This window comes from Labrus mixtus, chromosome 16 (assembly GCF_963584025.1).
Source record: "Labrus mixtus chromosome 16, fLabMix1.1, whole genome shotgun sequence".
Lineage (NCBI taxonomy): Eukaryota > Metazoa > Chordata > Actinopteri > Labriformes > Labridae > Labrus > Labrus mixtus.
Window position 1 is genome coordinate 14,851,019 of NC_083627.1, and position 21,692 is coordinate 14,872,710.

The 21,692-nt window shown below is 39.8% G+C and overlaps 1 protein-coding gene across 2 annotated transcripts; it reads right to left on the reverse strand.

Annotated features, from left to right (window-relative positions):
* Positions 1 to 7,107: 7,107 nt before the first annotated feature.
* LOC132990614 (SH3 domain-binding protein 5-like) lies at positions 7,108 to 21,689 on the reverse strand. Of its 2 annotated transcripts, XM_061058952.1 has the most exons (9): positions 21,332 to 21,689; positions 20,806 to 20,868; positions 18,289 to 18,417; positions 12,540 to 12,704; positions 12,249 to 12,379; positions 11,891 to 11,933; positions 10,512 to 10,728; positions 10,011 to 10,394; positions 7,108 to 8,267 (listed from the first exon to the last, which is right to left on the reverse strand). In XM_061058952.1, exons 1-9 carry the CDS (start codon positions 21,413 to 21,415, stop codon positions 8,095 to 8,097), a joined length of 1,389 nt encoding a protein of 462 aa, XP_060914935.1. In that variant the 5' UTR covers positions 21,416 to 21,689; the 3' UTR covers positions 7,108 to 8,094. The 2 variants fall into 2 exon arrangements, with proteins under 2 accessions (XP_060914935.1, XP_060914936.1); XM_061058953.1 differs by lacking the exons at positions 20,806 to 20,868; positions 21,332 to 21,689 and adding an exon at positions 19,820 to 20,777.
* Between the last annotated feature and the right edge of the window lie 3 nt (positions 21,690 to 21,692).

Genomic DNA, 21,692 nt, shown 5'->3' on the forward strand with positions numbered 1-21,692 from the left:
AAATATTAATGAACTAAGAAAACAGTATTGATATATATAACCTTGAGTTCTTAGAAATTAAATATACATCATATAGTCTATTTGTATATCGGCTACACAGCCTGTTGTAGTTTTTTAAAATGTATTTCAGACATATAAAGATGGTGTGTAGTCACCATATCTCCTGCTTTTAAGAAGAATCCTAGTTACATCAGAGGATACACTGGATGAAGGGATAGTTTTTATAATACCCTAAGTATGATAAAGTGTTAAAAAAAAGCTACAATAGCTATTTTTGTTGAATGATTCATCAGGCAACCAATGGAGCTGGGATACAAAACAATTCTTATGATGGCGTAAATGTGTGTGAGGTGAATTAGGATAACAATCATGCAAACATGTTTATAAGAAACTTCTTTATACACTTATTTTACCTCATTATATATAATGACATTTGATTTTAAATGCTAATTACAGAGGATGATTTCCACTTTTAGACAAAATGACAGCGAACCTGAGAGCTTAACACCTTGCAACTAAAAACCTTTGTGTCACACTAAACATCCCCTGGAGACAAAGTTTGACCTCTTATCTCACAGGAGCTTTAAGAAAACAATTGCTGCAGAAAAGAACCATCAACAAAGTCAACCAACCACTCAAAGATAACAGAACCATGTCAAGGCATCACAACCAAATCAAGACATCACAACCTAATCAAGACAACACAACTAAATCAAGACAACACAATCAAATCAAGACACCACAACCAAATCAAGACACCATAACTAAATCAAGCAAAAATAACTTTTATCCAAAGCAACGTACATTAGAGAGTAAGTGAAACAAAAGCGAGGATCTAGAGAGGAGGAAAACGATGTCAGTAAGTGCAAATGAACAGCTTTAAGTCAGATCGGACACAAATGCTGACAGGCAGTGCACAGAGGCAAAGCACAACATAGACAGCTGTTCTTGGGAGTTCAATCAGTATAGAAACCATCTTAAAATCATGGTTATCAAACAAAACCATCGTCATTACCATCATCATCAATAATAATTTGTTGTCTTGATTTGGTTGTGTTATCTTTGTTTGGTTGACTTTGTTGATGGTTATTTTCTGCAGCAGTTGTTTTCTTAAAGCTCCTGGGAGGATTGTTTTGGTTGGTTATGGAGCTCACTTAAACTTATACTGATATCATTAAATGGTTTACAAAAGCAAACAAGACCTTAAGATAGAAGATATTTATTATTCTTATTCGTTACTGCTTTCAGCGGGTTGGTGTCATTTTCTACAGCCAAGATTCAGAGTTAGGGATACATTTGACGGTTCAAACTTGGCAGAAGGAGATTTTTCATCAGTAAACACAACTTACACAAGCACAGGATAAGATCAGCAAAGAGATAAGAGGTCAAACTTTGTCTCTAGGGGATGCTTAGTGTGACACTTATTGTACCAGTTCGCCCTGAAATCCTGGCTGCACTAGTTTCCTGTTAGGGGCTGGTGACAGCATAGGGTCAAGTGAAAAGTCAAATAACTTGCTTTTATGTTGAGATAATAGTCTAAAGAAGATACAAATGACATATTTTAATGTTTGATGTACTTAAAAAATGACAGACTTTGATATACATACATTTCGAATTTTTGTTTCAAGTTCCGCCTAAACTACATGTGTGTTTAAGTGTGAAAAATACAAAAACTGAAAATGGTATTGATAAAAACTTTGCATAATTGAAACTAATAACTATCTGTGAACATCCTTTCCAAATTTGGTGAAATTCTGATTTTGATTCCCAGAGATACATGTGATAAGGCTAGAGCTGTCCCTTTTGGAGAAGCCCTAATTTGACCTATTTTCGTTTTTTGCTAAGATGCATAAAACATCCCAAAAAAGTTATTTTGCTGTAAAATATTTTTATACAACCATCCGTTTCATAAACTAGACTTGTTCAAGTTATGAAAAAATATGGTTGTGTTTTGTTCTACCTCGGGTAGGGGTATCTCAACTTTTAGGGGCCCAAGTTCCTCTACTATGAATAAAGCTGTGATTTTAGGGAAGATGCTGCATCGTGTCAAAGGATGTTCATGTCAGGGATATCGCTGTAATGCTTGAGGGGGATTTCAGAATAGTTTTTTATTGCCAGGTAGGCTACATTTACACGTATAAGGAATTTGTCTTGGTGTATTTGTGCTAAAACAGTTAAATAAAATAAAGCAAAAATAGCAAGAACTTAAATAATAAAATATGAAAGCAATTACAATATAAAATATAAAAATGTAAAAATATAAGAAACACAAAATGTACAATAAAGGATCTGTGCAGTTGACTATGAAACAAATCTTACAGTATAAATCTACTCAGAGTGCATGTAATGAAATAAGTTTAGAGTCCAGTGGGCGTTAATGTAACGCATAAAAACAGTTCCAGCCTTCACATTATTGTGATGATTTCTGACTGTGGGGGTGATGAGAGTCTGTGCACGCCTTAGGGTCCTGGAGGTGTACAGGTCGTAGAGAGATGGTTGCAGCCAATCACCTTCTCTGCAGAGTGGTTGATACGCTGTAGCCATTTGTCCTTTGCTGTGGCTGCAGCGTACCAGACTGTGATGGACCAGGAGAGGATGGACTCGATGATGGCAGTGTAGAAGTGCACCATCATGGAAGTACATCCTCTGCTGTCCTTTCTTGGTGAGGGAGGTGATGTTCAGCTCCCACTTGAGGTCCTGGGTGATGATGGTCCCCAGGAAGCGGAAAGACTCCACAGTAGACACCGTGGAGTCACCAATGGTGATGGGGCTGGGGGCGGCTGCATTTTTCCTGAAGTCCACAATCATCTCCACTGTCTTCAGAGCGTTAAGCTTTAGACTGTTTTCGCCGCACCAGGTCACCAGATGGTCAGCCTCCCACCTGTAGGCAGACTCATCCCCACCAGAGATGAGTCCAATGTGGTAGGTGTCGTCTGCAAACTTTTACTGTTTTACCATTGCAGCTAGGTGTCAGTACATGGACTAAAAACATAGCAAGCTTATTTTAGTTAATATTTGATAAACAAGCAGTAGTTTCTTATTATTAATGCCATTAGTTTGTTACTGGACTTCTTCAATGAACTGCACGGCTACAGTCTCCCATTGTTGTAGGCTAAGCCTTTTCCCCTACAAAGAAATTAGCAGGAAAACCCACTAAAGTAGCCCATCAATAGACCGCAAGAACAGAAAACAAAAAGAACAAGAGCTGATTACTTGAACTTGGAGATATACTTTCGCTACCATAATTTTTGTCGCCATATATAAGAAGAGGAAGAACATGAGCAGTTTTCAAGTCTGTATGGAATTTTTTAAGAAGAAGATTAATTTATGAAATGTTACTATTAGTGGGATAAGAAAATAATCCACATTTTACTCAAAATTGCTTGTAACAACAGGCCTAAGGGAAGCCCTCACCAAGACGAAAGAGGGGCATATTTAATCTCATGTGTAGAAGTATTACCCTGTAGTTCAACCTGTGGTGCAAAGTCATAATTTTATGCAATTGTTGTGTCATCAAAAAGATGCCCTGAGGCAGCAGAACACAGTGCTGTATTTTTTTTTACAGTCCGTTTATGAACTGTGCCCTTTGCCAGTAGGCCACTGCAGCACCCGTTTTAATCTAAGTATTTGGCTGAACTTCAATTAAAATGATGCCAAAATGGCTAATGTGCACTTTACCAGCAACTTCATATTGTAAAAAACAAACTGAATGTAATTAGTATAAGTGAATGTCTTTAAATGTTAGGTCATTGAACATTCAAACACACAGATGCAAAAAAACATTGAACCATTTATTGAGTACAAGCAAAGGTGGATGGATTGATGATTTTCTGTTCAATAGAAATAAATCATTACATTGCCACAAACTTCAACAAAAGGTTAATTTAAAATAAGGGCAGAAATTCACTTACAATATTTATGCAACCATAAGGTTAAATAAGGAAAAAGTGGCTTCTTGTGATTCCTGGTTATACAAACATAAATTAATACACAATAACATCTCTCTGCATATTTAAAAAAATAGATTTAGGCCTACTTGCGGTCTTAACCATCTTTAAGCCGAGTACAAATTTTTGTCGACTTCAATGTACCTATTCGTTGCTTCTTTGGCCATATATGGACTTTGATGTCCTCTGGAAAGAAAAATATAAACAGATCGAATGAAGATGCATGTTCTGTAACAAATTAACCCAAAAGATGAAAACAAACTATTTTTTAACAACAGGAGAGTGGTGGCAGCATGCTTACACACAGCCCCACAACTAAATGCTATCCTAGCGCCTACGCTGTGAAAAGCACCCGTGAAATGTCGAAACAAAAACAAACGTTACTTCAGATTCAGTCTCTCAGGTGTCTGCGTCATCCTGGTGTCTCTTCAACTCGAAACCAATATACTAGACCCTACTGACCCTGCTTCTCCTCCTACCAACCACGCCAGACCCTGAAGTGAATCCTCCTAACGCATTATCATAACATCAATCTAATCTAATCTAATTATAAATTGGATGTTTTATCAGAAATTTAAAACAATAGTAAAAATGAATTTATTGCATCAGGAATTGTTGAAGCACCCTTTGCTTGTATGGTGATGTAGATGACTTTTGGTCTCTTTAATCTCTTTTTCTGGAACATAAAGATAATACACCAATTTGGAAACAAGGTTACTGGTGTCAAATTATTTGTGTAGGCTATCTGCACCTAATCTTACTTTTTAAGGCAAAAGATTACCTTTGAGATACATCAATTACAACCACATGTAGGTTACGTTAAATTGAAAACTGTTGTCAGTGTAAGTGTAACTCTGTAAAGCTGCATTGGTTACGATTGAAGAGTGGGTATTCAGAGCCGGGGGAAAAAATATACAGGTGATTGACATTCTTGTCAATGTCTTGACTGTGAAAGAAATGACGAACACTGAAAGGATACAGGAGCCCAGTTGATTTTGATTAAGACCACACATACCATGCCAGAAATATTATGAATATTAATGAAGCCAAAGTCTTTAGCTCTACTTTAAGAATGCTGATTAATAACATTCATGAAGACTTTAGATGTGTTCTCTACCAAAACTGGAAATGGGCCTGGAATGAAAAGGTTCTTGTTGAATAAATAAATAAATTGTGCCATCCCTGACAACATCCATTTTAAAAGTGAGGTTATTTGGTATAGAGGCCGGGGACAAAAAAAAATCGTCATACGGGCAGTAGACGGATAGTAAGCTTAAATTCACATCACTTCCAATTGGATCACTGACTTTCAGTGGTAATAGAGGCAGTACTATAGTGAAATCTGAAGCCCAGTGTTGTGGTCAAATTGGACCGGATCTTCTTGTTAATGGATTTACTCAGTCTGTCTTAGAGAGTGTATGACTTCCCATAAGTAGCTGCATCCTGAGAAAGAGGTTTCCACTCTGAAGCTGTGAGTCTGTGTTGGTTGGCACTGTTTTATTGAGGATGCTCCAGATAATTTATTATCATTTATGAAATAATAATCGAAATTTAATTAGAATTCAGTGAAATTTCAATGTCCTGTCACTTCTTTACTTTACTGTATGTGTCAGTATGAAGCTCTGTGCATTGTTCATTACAAATAAAAGTGACACAAAGAGTTTTAATTAACTACAACAAAAAATGACAAGTTAAAACATGATCTGTGAGGACTTTCTGCATACAAATAACCTGAAGTTCTTTCTAAGAAAATAGAGTGCATAAAAACCCAAACCTGCCACTAGATGTCAGTATCTTACAGAGTATGGTAAATCAGTATGAGTCACTCTGCTCTGTAAGGCTCATGTTAAAAATCCCATTAAACAGCGAGACTAAAGGGCAGCTTGTGGTCAGGAACATGTGCAGACTGCAGGCAGGGAGAGAGAGGACAGGAAGGAAGAGTAACACATTAAAGGAAACCCTAACCTTCCCTGAACTCTGTCAGGTAGAAGTCTCAGGCACTTAACTGGAGCCATGACATAACAATGCAAAAGCTTAGCAGGCAAAGGACAGACATCAGTCAGTGTGTGTTTTTAGTGCACAGTAGGAGCTGAAATAGAAATGGGAATCAGCAGGAAAGTCACACACAGACTGTTCAAGAGCTAACAGTTAATGGTAAACAAAATCAAAAGAAAGGGGTCAAAATAAATTTGGCAAGACTACATTAAACTCCCCCCCCCCCCTCTGCTCACACCCACATCACTTCTAAGTTCTAATGTCATTTTTCTTCTTTTTTTCCCACCACCTTACCATTCATAACACATTTTTTCTGCCAAAAGATTAAAGATTGATTTGACGACCAATATTAATAACCAAACGCTAATGATGGTTCTTCATTATTAATATAAGGATTGTTTCCAAAGCGATTATATTCCTCGATCAAGCAGCTGACCCATGTAGTCGAAAGAGTATGACAGTGTAAATGTGTCCTCTACAGAGATGTAGGATCTGTTGTATGTAGGATAGTTTTGAAGCACAACACTGCCATTGGCATGTTCTCTCTGACATAAGATGGAAACAAACAGATGTTTTACAATCATGTCTAGGCATTGCAAAATGCATGAATTGTACGGAAATGGAATTTATTTTTTAACCAACGCATTTCATCATCAGTTTATCCTTAAATCCAAGTGGACATTTGTTGCAGATTTAAAGATAGCCCCCTAAACTTTGTAAGTAGGTCACATTCAAGGGAACTTGATCCACGAGGTCTCAGTTACCTTTCCTTCTAAGCTAAATCAATCTATCCTTGAATTTAGGTGGATGTTTGTGCAAAACTGGAAGAGCAGGTCTTTTTGAGATGTCAAACAAGTAGAACACAGAAATGTTGCCTCCAGAAAGACTTTTCCAGACTTCAATCTGACTTGCCAAAATGTGTCAACACAAATTTTTTAATCCTTTAAAACAGTATGAGATTGGCTAATTTTAAGTAAATGAATTCTTAGGTTAATGCCAAAAAAAATATTTTTCAGAGATCACTGTGATTTTGACCTTTAACCAACAAATTATAATATATTATAATTAAATTCAACACATCCCCAAATTGCCTTCATTCGAAATAGCATTTACAAGAATGGGATGAATGTGCATGTGTAGGCAATGAAATATATTTGTACACATGTGACACATGTTTATTGTTTATTTTGTGTTACACAACAACAGTAACCAAAAAAAGTGTTCATTTACAAGAATACAGGAGTATAAATATAGAATATCTGTACTACAGGGGGTTTCAGTTTTTTAACACAGAAAAAGACACACAGAAAAAAAACATTCACTCAATCACTACAATCACCTCCACATCAGATGGTAGGCTACACGCAAAAATACATTCACTCACTTATTTACAGATCCAAATGGAAGACGATTGTTGTCTGAAATGTTCGGCCCCATCCGAAGACAGTATCGTCTTTAGTTTAGTGCTCAGAGCGTGGCTTACACTCCATTTCCTTCTCGACAACCATTCCTCCAGAACCACAGCCACAACCACAGTCTCCACCGGCTACATTTCTTTCAGACTTAAAAGTAGGAGTTAAAGGAGGAGCTCGATGAAAAAACAAGTTATAGTCCCACATCTGACAGAGTATTCTTTTGTCAAATTTGGATCCACATCAGATTCATCTCCAAAAATGAGGCTTACTGGTCACATTAATACAAACATCTCTAAATGGTGCAAACAATAGCAAATTAATACTTTTTTGTTTTCCTTTGTCACAAATCAGAAGCAGTAGGCTACCTACATCATTTTTGAGAGGATTAACAGTCTCACTATGCGATATGCCAAGTTAAACAAAATCTTATTCTGCTGAACAACAAAGAAATATCTTTATGGCACAACATTTACTTTTTTTTTTCAGCCAAAAAAAAAAGAGAACTTCTGCACAGATGTGTTTACAATACTAATGGGTTCATAGTCTTTCATGACGATGATGGTACATTACAAGTAGCACCTTAATATGACATCATGTGATGTTTAGACAATATGGAGACATAATGTCAGGTCGGTGTGCAGCTTGATGTCTTCAGTCCGTTTCAGATATTCAGCCTAAAGGTCAGTTTAAGCCTCGAAGCAGCGCACGGTGTGAGTCTGACGTTTGACAGATGTGCATTAAACACTGTTAAGTATCAGTATGGTAGTTGCAGGGCTGGAAGAGGACATTTCTGGGTTCACGTAAGAGGGGTCTTGTTCTTCCCCGGCGTCTCCTTCTGGTTGTGCTGCAGTCAAGGTTAGCTTTGTCAAACCAGCTTCAAGCTTCGCCTCAGCTCCCTCTGCTCTGTCACCTACAACAAACACACACAAACAAACAGGTCGCATTCAATAATGAGCGAATGGTGAGGAATCTGCATGATAAACTAAAACAAGGATTCACTTAGAATTGTCTTTGCTGAATGAAACTGAACTAAAAACTTTTAATACAGAACATCAAATTATCCACCAAATCAAATCAAATGTACTCTGTTGGATCAGGGGAAGAAAATATCCATATGATATATAACAGCCCAAGTTTCAGTGAACAATGTCAGCATAGTGGTCTTAATAACCTCTTGTACTTTTTGCTGTGTTTTTTTTCTTCTTTATATCCGCAAGGGGACAGAATCAAAGCTTCAAATTTGAGTAATTATACCCAGAAATCATTCGATATAAAAATGTACAATACTGACATCAGCCTCAAATTAAATGTCTACCGCTCAAAGTAAATATACTGTGTTTCAGTTTATGATTCAAGGTTCACAATGTCCTGAGCATCACACATCATTTTAAGACTCACAAACACTCCTGATTTAGAAATTGGAGAATCCGTTACTGAAAGCATAAAGTATCTTATTAATGATGAACAATTACAACTTTCATTCCTTTTCAGGTTTTTTAGATTACAGTTCAACATGTTTGTCAATTTTGGGGACTATTGTATTTTGTGGAGACTTACACATGACAAAGGATGAAAGATGATAATAATCTACTAGCCTATTTAGTACTTTTGATCAACTGCAACATTTCAGATTTTGTACTTGGATCATAATGTACTTTGTGGAACCTCATGTGTCCCCTGAACTGGAGATTATATTGGAGATATGTTTGATGATGAATGGCTTCTTAGGTTTTTAGGAAGTTGTTTTGATGTGTTTGCTCTCAACCAGGGGCCTGAGTACTACAAAGCAGGATTCGTTGTTAGTGAGGTAACTTCAAGGTTAACCCTGGGTTTTCAATCCTACGAAGGTCGTTCACTTGTTACCTTGGTATATCGCCACGGTAACTTAGGCTGCACACTCAACCTCATATTTTCCCTTGCGAAGTGAGAATTTAAATATCATTGTTGTCATTGTGTGATGAAATACTTTAAGTCATTTCCTTGTTAGTCTAGCTAAGCACAGGTTAATCGTGTTAGCTCTGCCTCATGTTCATGTTCTACAGCTCATTAATAATATATTATGTGCATTTTATTTGTACACAAACAAAATAGTCAAAATGACTTTTTGTGATTTAAGGTCAAATTCCTTACAGGGCACTGTGACGTACTGGAGCTCTGTTATCAGTGAGAGGTACCCTGAGGGCTGATACAACTGTTGATGTACAGACACAAAACAAAGGAGTCTGTTTCCAGTTTGTCCTGTAGCTGCAGATTCTGCATCAAAGTTCTCGGTCAATGGATAAAGTCTTATCTGACTTTTTAATACGTATCTCCTCATAAAACAAAGAGAAGTAAAAAAGTTTTTCACTCATTTATATTTTAATAAGTTAGGTTATGGTACTGACAGTAATCAACTTCTGTTTGAGCAAGGGTAGCTGTCCCCCCCTGGTTCCAGTCTTTATCCTATTCTAGGCTAACCAGGTCCCAACTCCAGTTCTGTTCATAGACGTGACTCCAGTATTCAGCTTCTAACCACACTCTCACAAGGAAAGAGCACAGGCAGATCCAATATATTACAAACTCTTTCTTGAGTGCTTCCCTGAAGAAGTTGAAAACCCTGAAACGGATAGGATGAAGAGTCAACAACACACATGGACACATGTATGAAACACACCTCTCTCCTGGTCGCAGTCTGGAGAGGAAGCTCCACTGCACTGGCTGCGGGGGCCTAGGAGAGGTGAGGTGTGCCCAGAACCGCACAGTGAGTCGGGGTCATGAGGGCTACAGGGGTTCACTACCTCCAGGCTATCAGGACAAGAGGCGGAGAGGACGGGGGAGGAGGAGGGAGGGGAGGACAGGCAGGAGGCAGGGATGTAGAGCGAGGAGGATGGGTAAGGACAGGGCATGTCCAGGGGGGCGTAGGCTGAGTTGGATGTATGGGAGGAGGATGTGGAGGGTGAGGAGGGCACAGCTCTGGGAGAGGAGGTGGAGTGAGTGTCGGTCTCCTCTTCTGAGCTGCTACTGTGACTGCCCTCTTCGTCAATTGATACTGACACCACTGAAACACACATACACTCATTAAACATGCAGACACACAGATGCATCAACAAAACAAACACTGACAACGTGGGTGAAGAGGGGGACTACTAATTCAAGAGCTTCATTTTTTACTCACTTGACAGACCGTCTGACTCCATCTTAAAATTGGCAATGTCCTCATTTCCCCCGTCTCCCTCGGCGCCAACGCCCTGCTCCCTGGTTCCCATGGCGAGGGACCGCCTCTGGGCATGGATCTCTTCAGAGATGCTCTCCAGGTTGCTTAGTGCTGAGCGGTACTCTGCCTTAGCAACTACAAGTTTGGCTTGGCGCTCATCCACCTGGCGTTTCAGTTGCTATAGACAAACACACAAACAAAGTTTCTTTGAAATTATACTTCTTCAGCAGAACTCTCTATATGTTTTTAAGCCCAAAAGACAGTACATTTCGCAGTCAGGGATAGTGCTTTCATTCCAAAGCAAACACAATTTTAAAGCCAAAGAAGCTCTTTAAAGCTGGACTATGGCTACATTTCACTATACCACTCATACTGTTCAGTGTTTTGTTGTTTTTAGCTTGAAGCTCACATAAGTAATATATCAGGCTCACAAAACACAATGTTAGCATGCTAATGTTTATAAGGTAATGAGTACAGTAATTTAGCTTAACATGTTAACATTGCATTTGCATTTCACAAATAAACGGTCTCCATTTTTAAACCAAAGTTTTGAACAAATACAAATTTTGACCAAATGATGTAATGAATGAATGCTGGAATTATAACTATGAGAGTTCACAGGTGTTACCACGATGTATCCTAAGCGGTACCAACATAAAGATGTTCTGTTTGGACAAATTGGGCAATGGGAGTAAACGTGAGTTTACTGCAGTGCTTGGACTGCTCGGCTCGAAATATCTTTTAAAAAATTCACTAAAATTCATGAGGATGGATTGTCAATGTTCATGGTTAATGGAATAAGTCTGAGATGTCCTGCTCCCAAAGCCATGCTGACAGGACCTTCATGATCCAGAACTCGTTGCATGCCAGCAGCTAGAGCCTCAGCCTCAGACTTAACTCGCCGAATTTCCTTCGGCCTAATGCTCTGGCTCAAACAAATACAGCTGAATATACAAGTCAGTCATTACATTGTTAAACGCATTCTCGTCCAGATAAATCATTTGCACCATTACCTGGGTATCCTACATTTGGTTTCATTTCCTTTTGTTTCATTTTTGCTATTCAAAATGTCTCTTGTTTGGAACGCAAGCGAATGGTTGAGACGTGAAATCCAAACTCAAAAAGCTTGACAGCGCTGGTGCTAAAAAAAAAACAAACAAAAAAAAAAACGTCCTTTTGCATCTGTGCCCAGCTGTGCTTTAAACGCACAGAGAGCAAAGGCTAGAGCAGCAGGGTTTTTTTTGGCTGAAACCAGCTTCAGACAGATAAGGATAAGGTTTAAAATCTCTTCACATTCTCAGTTGATTTATTTTTTTGATATAGCTTGCTAACATACATACCTCGAGCTGTAGATAATACTTTGCTTTCAGTTCAAAATACGGCCTGCAGGGAGAGGGAGAGAAGAAACACTCAGAAAGGGGAAGAAGAAACTTTGCCAACTGTCACTGGAGAAACTGCTGGGAGAAAAACACTCCTCTGTGAGCAGCCACATTCCTTGGCTCTTACAAAGGGAGCACACCCCAACATTGCAAAATCCTCACATGAAACATCTGGATTGCATCAGATGACATAAATGAACCCCCCCCCCCCCCCCCCCTTTTTTTTTCATCCTGATATACAGCGAGGCTGAAGAAGGGGAAAAAAATGGTAGGGGAAAGTAAAAAGCTAAAGTCAGATAAAAGAAACAAAGGCACAGACCTGGATTTGTTGATTGTGCGCTTTAGTTTCTTCTCTAGCTGCCTCATGTGACTGATGCAGGAGTTGTGATTGGCTGCTGTTTTTCTGTGCTCCGCTTCACTGCGTGTTCTGGCCTGTTCAGCCTCCATCACCTGAAACAATCCAGAAGCAAATAAAACATCATTCAAATCCAGTTTAACCTTTTCGGGAAAAAAAAACGTTCACTCTCTCTAATGCCTAGTCTAAACCTCTCCCTTGTAAACTTGTAACCTGTGCATTACTAGCTATTTTCCAGCTGTCTCATGTGCGTACCCTCTGTGTTGCATGATTGAGCATTTCCTGCCAGGCTGAGTCAAACTGTCGACTGTCCTCCTCCAGCAGCCTCTCTTCGGCCAGGGCGATGGTCTCCTTTGCCGCTCGCAATATCTCCACCGCCCGCTGGAACTCCTGGGTGGCCTTCTGGGCTTCAACCTGGGCCTATAGTTCAGAGAGAGTACAAAATAAAAATGAAATAAAAAAAATAAAAGCAGGGTAGCTATGAATGCATGAATATATAGCTTGAATAAACTCCCAATTTGTAATATCCCTGCATTGGGGCTCATTACAGTGTTTTACTCAAGGAAATGTGAGAACGTTAAATTATGAGAGATTTGTTACAACCTCAAACACTTATAGTTTCATTTTTGGTTACTGTTGTTTAGTAACATGTAGGTCCACACATGAGTGTAGTTCTTGTGAGTCTGTGTATTTGTGATCTATATTTCCTCTGAATGAACAGTGGTTGATTCTTAATGACATCCATAGAGCGACAAAGCGATTTTTGCTTGAACCCACATACTCACACTCACACTCACAGAAAGAAAGACAGCCGAGCCTTCATCTAATAGACAAACAGAAGCTTTGTCACTCAGGATTTGCCACATTGTCAGTGGGCTCTCCCTTCCCACAGTCACAGATAACTGGAGGATTATTTCTGTTGTGCTGGACATATTTGGTCCCACTCTCTCCTCTCCAACAGACATAACTTACTGTAAAGGTCAGTCCATCAGCTGAACACCAAGATTAAGCAGCTACAAAACAATTCTACAACTGAATTATATTAAAGTAAGTATAGAAGATCTGGTAAATTTAAAATTCCAAACTCAAATGGAAACATGCATATTGGGAAGATTCAACTTAGATAATCACACCTGGATAGTTTCAGTAACAGTGGGGTGACCATGGGAGTTTCTCTTTTACAGATCAGGCTGATGTCGCGGGCATAAAGGGGACATAAGGTAGGATAATCGAAAAGACAACAAATGGAGCTGTGTCTGTGATACATACATCGATATGATGTGCTATGAAAGGACATTAAACTAAACTAAACTAAACTAGAAGATATCATACGACATGATACAAAACCAAAATAGATGATTCAATAGGCTACGATACGAAAAAAAACAAGACTAAACTAAAAGAAACTAAACTAAACGATATGCTACGATTCGAAACGATACGACACGATACCAAAAAAACGATATGATACGATATGAAAAGAAACGATACAAAAAAAAAAAACTAAACTAAATGATACGATACAATCTCTTGACCACTTGTTGAAATGTGTCTTGGGCTCCAGTGCTGCACACAATGAGCTGCCTCTACAGTAGAATCAATAAATAAACACAATGGAAACAAACAACAATACATACCAATGAATACCATATAGCTCAAGCATGAACACAAAACAGAGACAAAACAGCTTTCCCATTTCCCTTACACACATATAAAAGTGACTTCAACACATCTGTGAATAATTGCACTCCAAGTTATCCAGCAGATCATTTTACATTTTACTGAGACACATCCAAAGTTATGCAACAACTGGCTGCCCTGCTAATACTTTACCTCTGGTCCTTTCAAATCTTTATGGAGCCAGAGTACATTTTGTTCTAACAGTTCAATGGGACACATTTCCCTCCAAACGAAAGGGAAATCAGATACGGTACGTGCTGTGTGACCCTTTGACATTTAATAAGCTAACACTAAATCTGTCAGTACGCCTGCATTGTGGGACTATACTGACTGCACTCTACAGCTGAAAACAAACTTGCTAGTCTACTTTGTTTTTCTATCCTTGAGCATTTTGAATGGATTATTGTAACGTTGTTGCTGCTAAACATTCACTCCCAGCAATATGTGGCCAACCTATTCATGTTACTACTATAGACCATTTCAGAGTTTTAAATGGGAATTGTCTAAAACTTAAATGTGGGCCATTTTTTGAGAGGTTTGTGATGTCAATACATACCAAAAAAAGAAAATCCACTAATCTGCTATTAAAATCCACATTTCCTGCTTTATTTAGGCTGTTCATTTTGCTAAAAGGTGCCTTTTTTTTAGAAAATGAACAAACTTAGAGATTGCTCCAAAATGATCACTTTCTTTTTTTTTAGTAGTACATGCTAGTACTTTAGCACATATACTATGCATTCATAAGTGTCCAGTTAATTGTAGCACAAGAAGCTGTATAAAAAAAATATTGTCTTATTATCAACTTATGAATCTCAAGTTCAAGCAGGAAGACTGTTTAATACTCACTCATTCATTAGTCAGAGTTCATTCATGTCCCTCTCCCTCTGTCTCTCTGCTCTGGTGATTTCCTGATTTGGGGCTTTTACTTTTTAAGTACTTAACCAACCATATCCTGCCAGGACTTATGACCAATCATTCTGCTGCTGTCATATTTTAAAATCCATCCTCTTCTCCTTTTTTCAGTTTGATTGCGCCATCCCAATCACCTCCACTACATCTCAACAATGTCCATGACCAGCTCCTCCTAAGTCCACTCCTCATCACATTCTGTAAACCCTTACGGTGGAGTGTCACAGGAGTCCTGTTCTTGCTTTATTCTCTTGCTTCTGCAGGACAGAATCCAAGACACAATTCCCTTAGAGGACAGTAAGTATTATCTTATCTTATCTTTTCTCAAACCCTGTCAGTGTTTAGACTCCATCAGGGGGGTGTCCTTTCCTGCTGTCAGCCCCCCCCCTTCAAGTGCATGAAGGCATCATGATGGAGTCTAAACGTCAGAGACATTTATCTTTCCTAAATAGGTAGCAGTGTTTCCCCTAGGTTTACAGCTTTGGGGGGGTGGTGGGCCGACACGCCGACACGCTGACACGCCGACACGCCGACACAAACACTTGAAGGAATCTTGCTGACAGCTGTCCTTTTCTATCGGAAAGGTATCCTTAAATGACTTCTTTCCCTGATTTCCGACTCTATCCACTATCCTATCTCTACAATAAAGGCACAAAAAGCCCCAAAATAAAGTTAAAAAAAAAAAAAAAAAGGGGAAACACTGGGTTGAATTAATATTGTTCACTCTTAATTAAGTCCTGATCGAAATATAGTTGTTATGGTGAATTTGCTGAAAAACAGATGCCTATTTTCACATCCAGGTGACACATATCCACATCGGCAGACACTTTGAGTTGTGTGTCTCAAAACCTAAATCTAATATTTAATCCCAGTTAAGCTCCTTTTTGGTGCTGGTTGTTATCTTTGTTTGCCTGACCATTTATGTTGATGGTTTTATAAAAAAAAAAAAATGTCAGCAGTAAGAGCAGATGGAACTAAGACAGTAAAGTTAGGAGCCATAAAAGCAAAATCATCCATCTTGCTACATATGCGTCCCAGCTTCATATGCTGGAAGGGTTCGTCACCAACAGCGACAATATTAACAGCTTTACTCCCAAAAAGGTCAGTGTAGTTCTCTCAGCTGTTACACACATTTTCTCATGACCTTTCTGGGTATTCTGTCACATTAACCCCTGCAGCATGACCCCTACCACTGTCTGCCATGTTTATGATAAAGGGTCAAACTGTGACGTGAGCAAGCCCGGGTCTGCATCTTCTCTCACTAATTGCAGAAACCTCCAGAAGCTTGTTTCTTTGGTCTTGTTGTGATATCCAAGCGTTTCAGTGGTTGGACATGATATGCAGGTTGGTAAGGAGGCCTCTGAGAAGGCGTAGAGACACAGAAAGGAAGCAGGAAGATACGAGTTTTGTGATTAATCTGTTTGTTTGACTTCATCGCCCGTCATGACCCATTTCCCAGGCTTGGAGGAGAGAGGGGTTGCAGGGAATAGCAGAAGGAGGGTGATGGATATTTGATGAGGACAAACCATGAGCAAGGAACCGACGAAGAACTGAGACTTTAATGCTATCAATCACCGGTTTTTGCCAAGTTAGAGATAAAAATGCAGCAGTAAAAACGGTCCTTCATAGGACTTCCTGCAAAGAGCGGCAGCACACTTCCTTCCTCATGCAGAGTTAGTGTTTATTCACAGTGTTGATAGTGTGAAGATGACCAAACACGGGGACTATTAAAGGCTTTCGCAAAGAAAAAAAACGAATGCACAAATGATAAATCTTGAGCGTCTTGGTGATTTACATGTTCTTAAGGTGGGGTGTGTGTATTATGTCACAAAAGCCTGCTGCTCACAGGACAGCCTGCATGTCGAAAGCATCGTTGTCAGTTAATTCTTATGATGTCATGAAGCCCACGAGATCTGACTAAACTTTCAAATGATTCTGTTCTGAAATACAATGACATGCTGCCACCTCACATAAGCATGATGTGTGCTCATATCTTCTGACTGACACACTGCGTTGTGTGTCAGACAGGGTCATACCGCCTGACTCTTTTGTCTCTGGATATTCATCCCGTTGAAAGATTTTTTTGGGAGTGAACGATGGAGCGGTGACAAGGTAGATAGACGAGGTGGGGGTGAGAGATGGGCACAAGGAGACAGACAGACAGCCAGACAAACGGGCAGGCAGGTAGGCAGCCATGCAGAAGAGAATGTTGGGTTAAAGGGACAAAAGATAGGACAGTAGAGGCAAATTCCTATACACCCCCACCCAGACTGTTGGAATGTAGGGAGAAAACATAGGGGGGCTGGGACGGGTTTTCGGGTGGGGGTAGGTGATATACTCTGTGTATGTTTGTGTTTGTGTGTGTGTGTGTGTGTGTGTGTGTGTGTGTGTGTGTGTGTGTGTGTGTGTGTGTGTGTGTGTGTGTGTTAATTCTGGTAGGGTCAGCCAGGGTAAGCACTTGAATCCCTTTAAAGTAGGTCATGTATTAAATATTAAATACTCATCCATAAATCATTACCAGACAATAAGCCAGTTTAACCCAAAGGCTTCATCTTTTTTTTTTTTTTTTTTTTTTTTTTTCCCCTGTAGAAAGACCTCCGGATAATCATACACAGAGACGCCAACATACACTCACTTGAACGCCGTCACAAAAACAAGACGAGTTCCTGATCCTTTCACGTGCACGCAGGTCCCATCAAAATTCAAACCTCCCAGTAATCCCCGACTCTCACGTGTGACTGCCAGGCCTCTGGCAGGTACGCTAGTTTGTCATATTGAGATAAGCAGGGACACACACAAAGACACACGCAAATACACAATCTATTTCAGCCCGACAGCTCAGCTCTGACACGCCAAATGTCAGCCTTATGATGAATGACTCATAAGCTTCTCCGTTTATTGGCTGAGAAGAAGGGGGTGCTGGACTTAAATTCTGCTGCTATCCAATCAGATCAAAGCCTCAACCTGCTGGAGGAAATAGATGGTAAAGGACATGACCTGCTTGCAGAGGGAACAGGAAAGTTTAGTGTGGAACTCCCCCGTCTTTGAATCTCCTGCAGCACTGCAGTAAGCATGAAAACACTAAGTCATGCAGGATGCATGAAAGAAAGCATGTCAGATTATGCAAAAAAAAAAGTATTGCGAAGATAAGTGCAACTTTCCCCAATGTTAACTCACCACGCTGAGTCAGTTCTTTGAGGTGCCAGCTTTGCATACTGAGGTTAGGCTGACTTCAAAAATAAACATTGTGTGACTCGTCTCCCTTTAAGCAGATATAAGCTGAGCTCTTTAAACTTCTCACAGCTAAGCCTCATGGAGCATGCCCTCACAATCACTCTGCAGACCTCAGATTCGCTACAGCTTATTCCTGTGAATGTGTGTGTGTGTGTGTGTGTGTGTGTACGTATGTTTGTACCTGTCTTGCTACTTTGCGGGCTTCCCAGTACGGCTTGGAGTCATCAACAGCTCGTCCAATTCTCTTCACCTGCTCGTCCAGCTTCACTGTTGCTTCCACCAGCACTGCGCGAAACCGTTGGCGGCAGTCCTGCACACACATACACATACAGTTAGAGACTTTTCCACTTGAGAATAAATGCCAGACTGCATTGTAAAGTTGAAGTGTGACAGTGAAAACTGGAGCCATGCTAGCAGCATGGTATGTTGATCTGTGTGTCAGACTTGATCCAGACTGAAATTCTGAAAAACTTTAATGGTCAACATGTCAAATTAATGACTAACATGATCAATAGCCTAGGCATTACTTTGCATTTAGTGCTAATGTGCACATGTTTGTATCAAAACCTGCTACTTTACTATAAAGTATGAAAAATGTGTCTGTAAAAGTTTAGCATGTTGTCATTTGAGCATGTTAGCTGCATGCATGTTGATGTTGGTATATAGCTCAAAGCACTGTTGCCCATGATTACTGCCTCACAGAATTGAAGACATCAACCAAAAAAAAAAAAAAAAGAAAACTCAACACATGATAAAAGATAAAACAATTAAAATAAAAAGGTTAAAAGAGTCGTTCACTCTAAACATTAGTCACATGTTAGCTTGCCTTGTGGCCCGTGCTGTCCTGCTGGCTGGGTTTAATTTGGCCTTGTGCCTTAAAAGAAGCTATTCTAATTCAAGTCAACACTCAACAAATTCCTCGAATGCAAGAAAATGCATTTGCAGCGGCTGTATCTACTTTTGGTCTTTCATCACTATCGCTCCCAAGAGTGTTGAGATTTTTCTCCTTGGTGGGGAAATCTCTTTAAAACTGTGAACAACCATATGACACAAGTGGAAAGATCTTTTTTTTTTTTTTGCATAAGACAGAGTGTGGAATAAGACTTGTTATTTATAAGGGAAGTATTATCTGTATATCGAGGTTACTGGGGCAGGCCATTTGTCTGAATCGAGTGCATTGTGTGTTCTGTGTGTGTGTGTGTGTGTGTGTGAATAAGTGTGTCTCTTCAGCTGTGTCTCTTGTTTGCAGAGGAGAGTTTGAAAGGCAGCAGCACCTGCATCCTCTTCCTAAAACTGACAGGAATACAACAAACAGTAAAAGAAGGAAAATGGAGAGGGTGCTACGGGAAGCACACTTCCTATGACATCATTATGTTTCTTGACTTCCCGTTCCTGTACAGAGATAGTGACACAGCATGCAGGCTGGGACCTACACATTTCTGTGTGCAGCCGATGCAGCCTTTCAATAGGCTGTTGGTCTCGTTGTGTCTAACATTTCAAGGGCACATGAAAGGTTTATGCTGCGTTTTCGTTGACAGACTGCAGAACCTCATTTCTGCACATGGATTAAACCTCATTGCCTCTGCTTTTCCAGAATCCTCTGAATCGTCCCCACATCGTCCTTAATTAACTCCAGGCTCTGCAGAAGAAGAAAAAAAAACAGCCTGTGGCCGGCTAGGGGCACTTTCCACATTCTTCAGCTCACGACTTACTGCCTCAATATGCATCACCTTCTTCTTCTTCTTCTTCTTCTTCTTCTTCTTCTGCTTGATTATTTCAGTGTATATTTAATCAGTGAACACTACTTGATAAAACGGTTGCTAGAAAAAACTGCCAAAGCACTGTGAAACACACTTTTCCAAACACACAGAAAACACAGTTGATGTCCTAACAATAGAGATTAGAAATAACCAGGATGTAGAAGATTTGAGCATTAAGCCCATAAACACAATTGATCCTTCCAACATTAAGACATGAGTGCATCAATCCTCTCCTTTCCCTCTTCCTCTATGTTGTTATAAATATTCCAGCCTTGGTTTGTGGTGTTGGACACAAGTCCTTAAGAGAAACTGAAGAGGCCTACTTTGAGGAGAAGAAAAAACAGGGCCTCCTCTGGAATGTTTTTACTTTTGCTGAACAGTAACTCCAATGGTAAAAAAAAATAAAAAACTACCCTACATGTTTCTGCTGATCCTCCCTGTACTTTACAGCCTTTTTCCTTTTTGAAATTGTTGGGTGTGTTCTTAAAGGAAGGTAGGGTAAACAAAGACAGCCCTTGGGATTAAAATTGCTCCAAATAAGATTTCATATTCAACTTGTAAAATCACACATATGCCTCTTGTAGCAACAAGTTTACACACATACAGTACAGACCTGATAAATTGGAGTGACAGTTGCTTGCTCACTTTTTCCCAAATTCCCTTTAGAAGCAGCTCCCACATCATTTCAAGACATTCCATGTAAACAGTAACTATGCAAGGGCCTCGTTGCTATAGGCGAATTCCTGAAACCCACAAAACTGTGTGTGTAGTAAATACGATTAATTGGTTACAACTTTTTGTAGAGCATAACCAGAGATGAAGACATAATGTCTCTTTAAGATTTGTGTTTTCCAGCTCAGCTAAGGCTGGATGTGTTTACCCCAGCAGGGAGAGGCACTAATGACCATAACAGTTGTAGTTGGTGTTTTTTGTCTTACCTCCAGCTCACTCTCCCAGCGGTTAATGTCGTCTGTAGACTGGTTTAACTTCTCCAGTTCTCCCTGTTTACACAAAACATTGCATGCATGGAGAAGCACAAGCAGAGAGAAAAGGGAGGGCGTTATTAAACAGATTTCGTCTCTTGAGGTTGAACTCTGTGACTTCAGATAACCAAATTACTGAGCATGCATCCCTGTGTGTGTGTGTGTGTGTGTCTGTGCATCTCTCGCTCTGTGTAAAGCAATTAAAGGGATTGATAAGTCTTGAATCTATTCCTGCCAATTTGCATGTCTGAGACGTTGATGCATTTAGTTAGATTCATTATTGGAACTGCAAAAGCATAATGTAGTAGTAACAAATGAAGCAGTAGCTTAATATTTCACATGTTCAGGCTTTTACTAGCTGAGAGTGTTTTTAGTATTTTTCAAACAACTTTACAGTCAGCCTTGTCCTTGGCTTTCACATTTTGATGTCAATGTCACTTTCACTTGTGTCAACATCTGGATCTGTTAACAAAATCCTTACCTGGATTCTTGGATCCACCTCCTCTTCCTCTTCAGCACACTGCGAGTCCTCCTCGCAGTTATTCCCATTTTGTAGAGGATCCATTTGTCTGGAATATTTCGAGCAAAAGAAATTGAGGGTCTCTACAGCAAATAAAGCGCGACCCCGGGAGAGCTGGACAGCAGGGGTGTCTGGCAGTGGTCCGCCTCACTAACCTTTACGCGGAGCACGGCGCATGCTTCAGGCTGTTCAAGGTCTCAGGGAGTTTTAAAAGAAGCAGTAAGGCCAGCTGTCTGGAGGTGCCCGTCTTCACGCTCAGACATTCACCGCGCACTGTGGAGGATCATAACCTCGGGGATCGAGGACGAACTGTGGAAAAGAA

Coding starts and splice junctions, on each gene's coding strand:
- LOC132990614 (XM_061058952.1), bottom strand. CDS start 21,415: ATGGATCCTCTACAAAATGGGAATAACTGCGAGGAGGACTCGCAGTGT. Junction 10,729..11,890: donor AGTATTATCTACAGCTCGAG/GTATGTATGTTA, acceptor GTTTGTCTATAG/CAACTGAAACGCCAGGTGGA. Junction 8,268..10,010: donor AGACTGCGACCAGGAGAGAG/GTGTGTTTCATA, acceptor TGTTTGTTGTAG/GTGACAGAGCAGAGGGAGCT.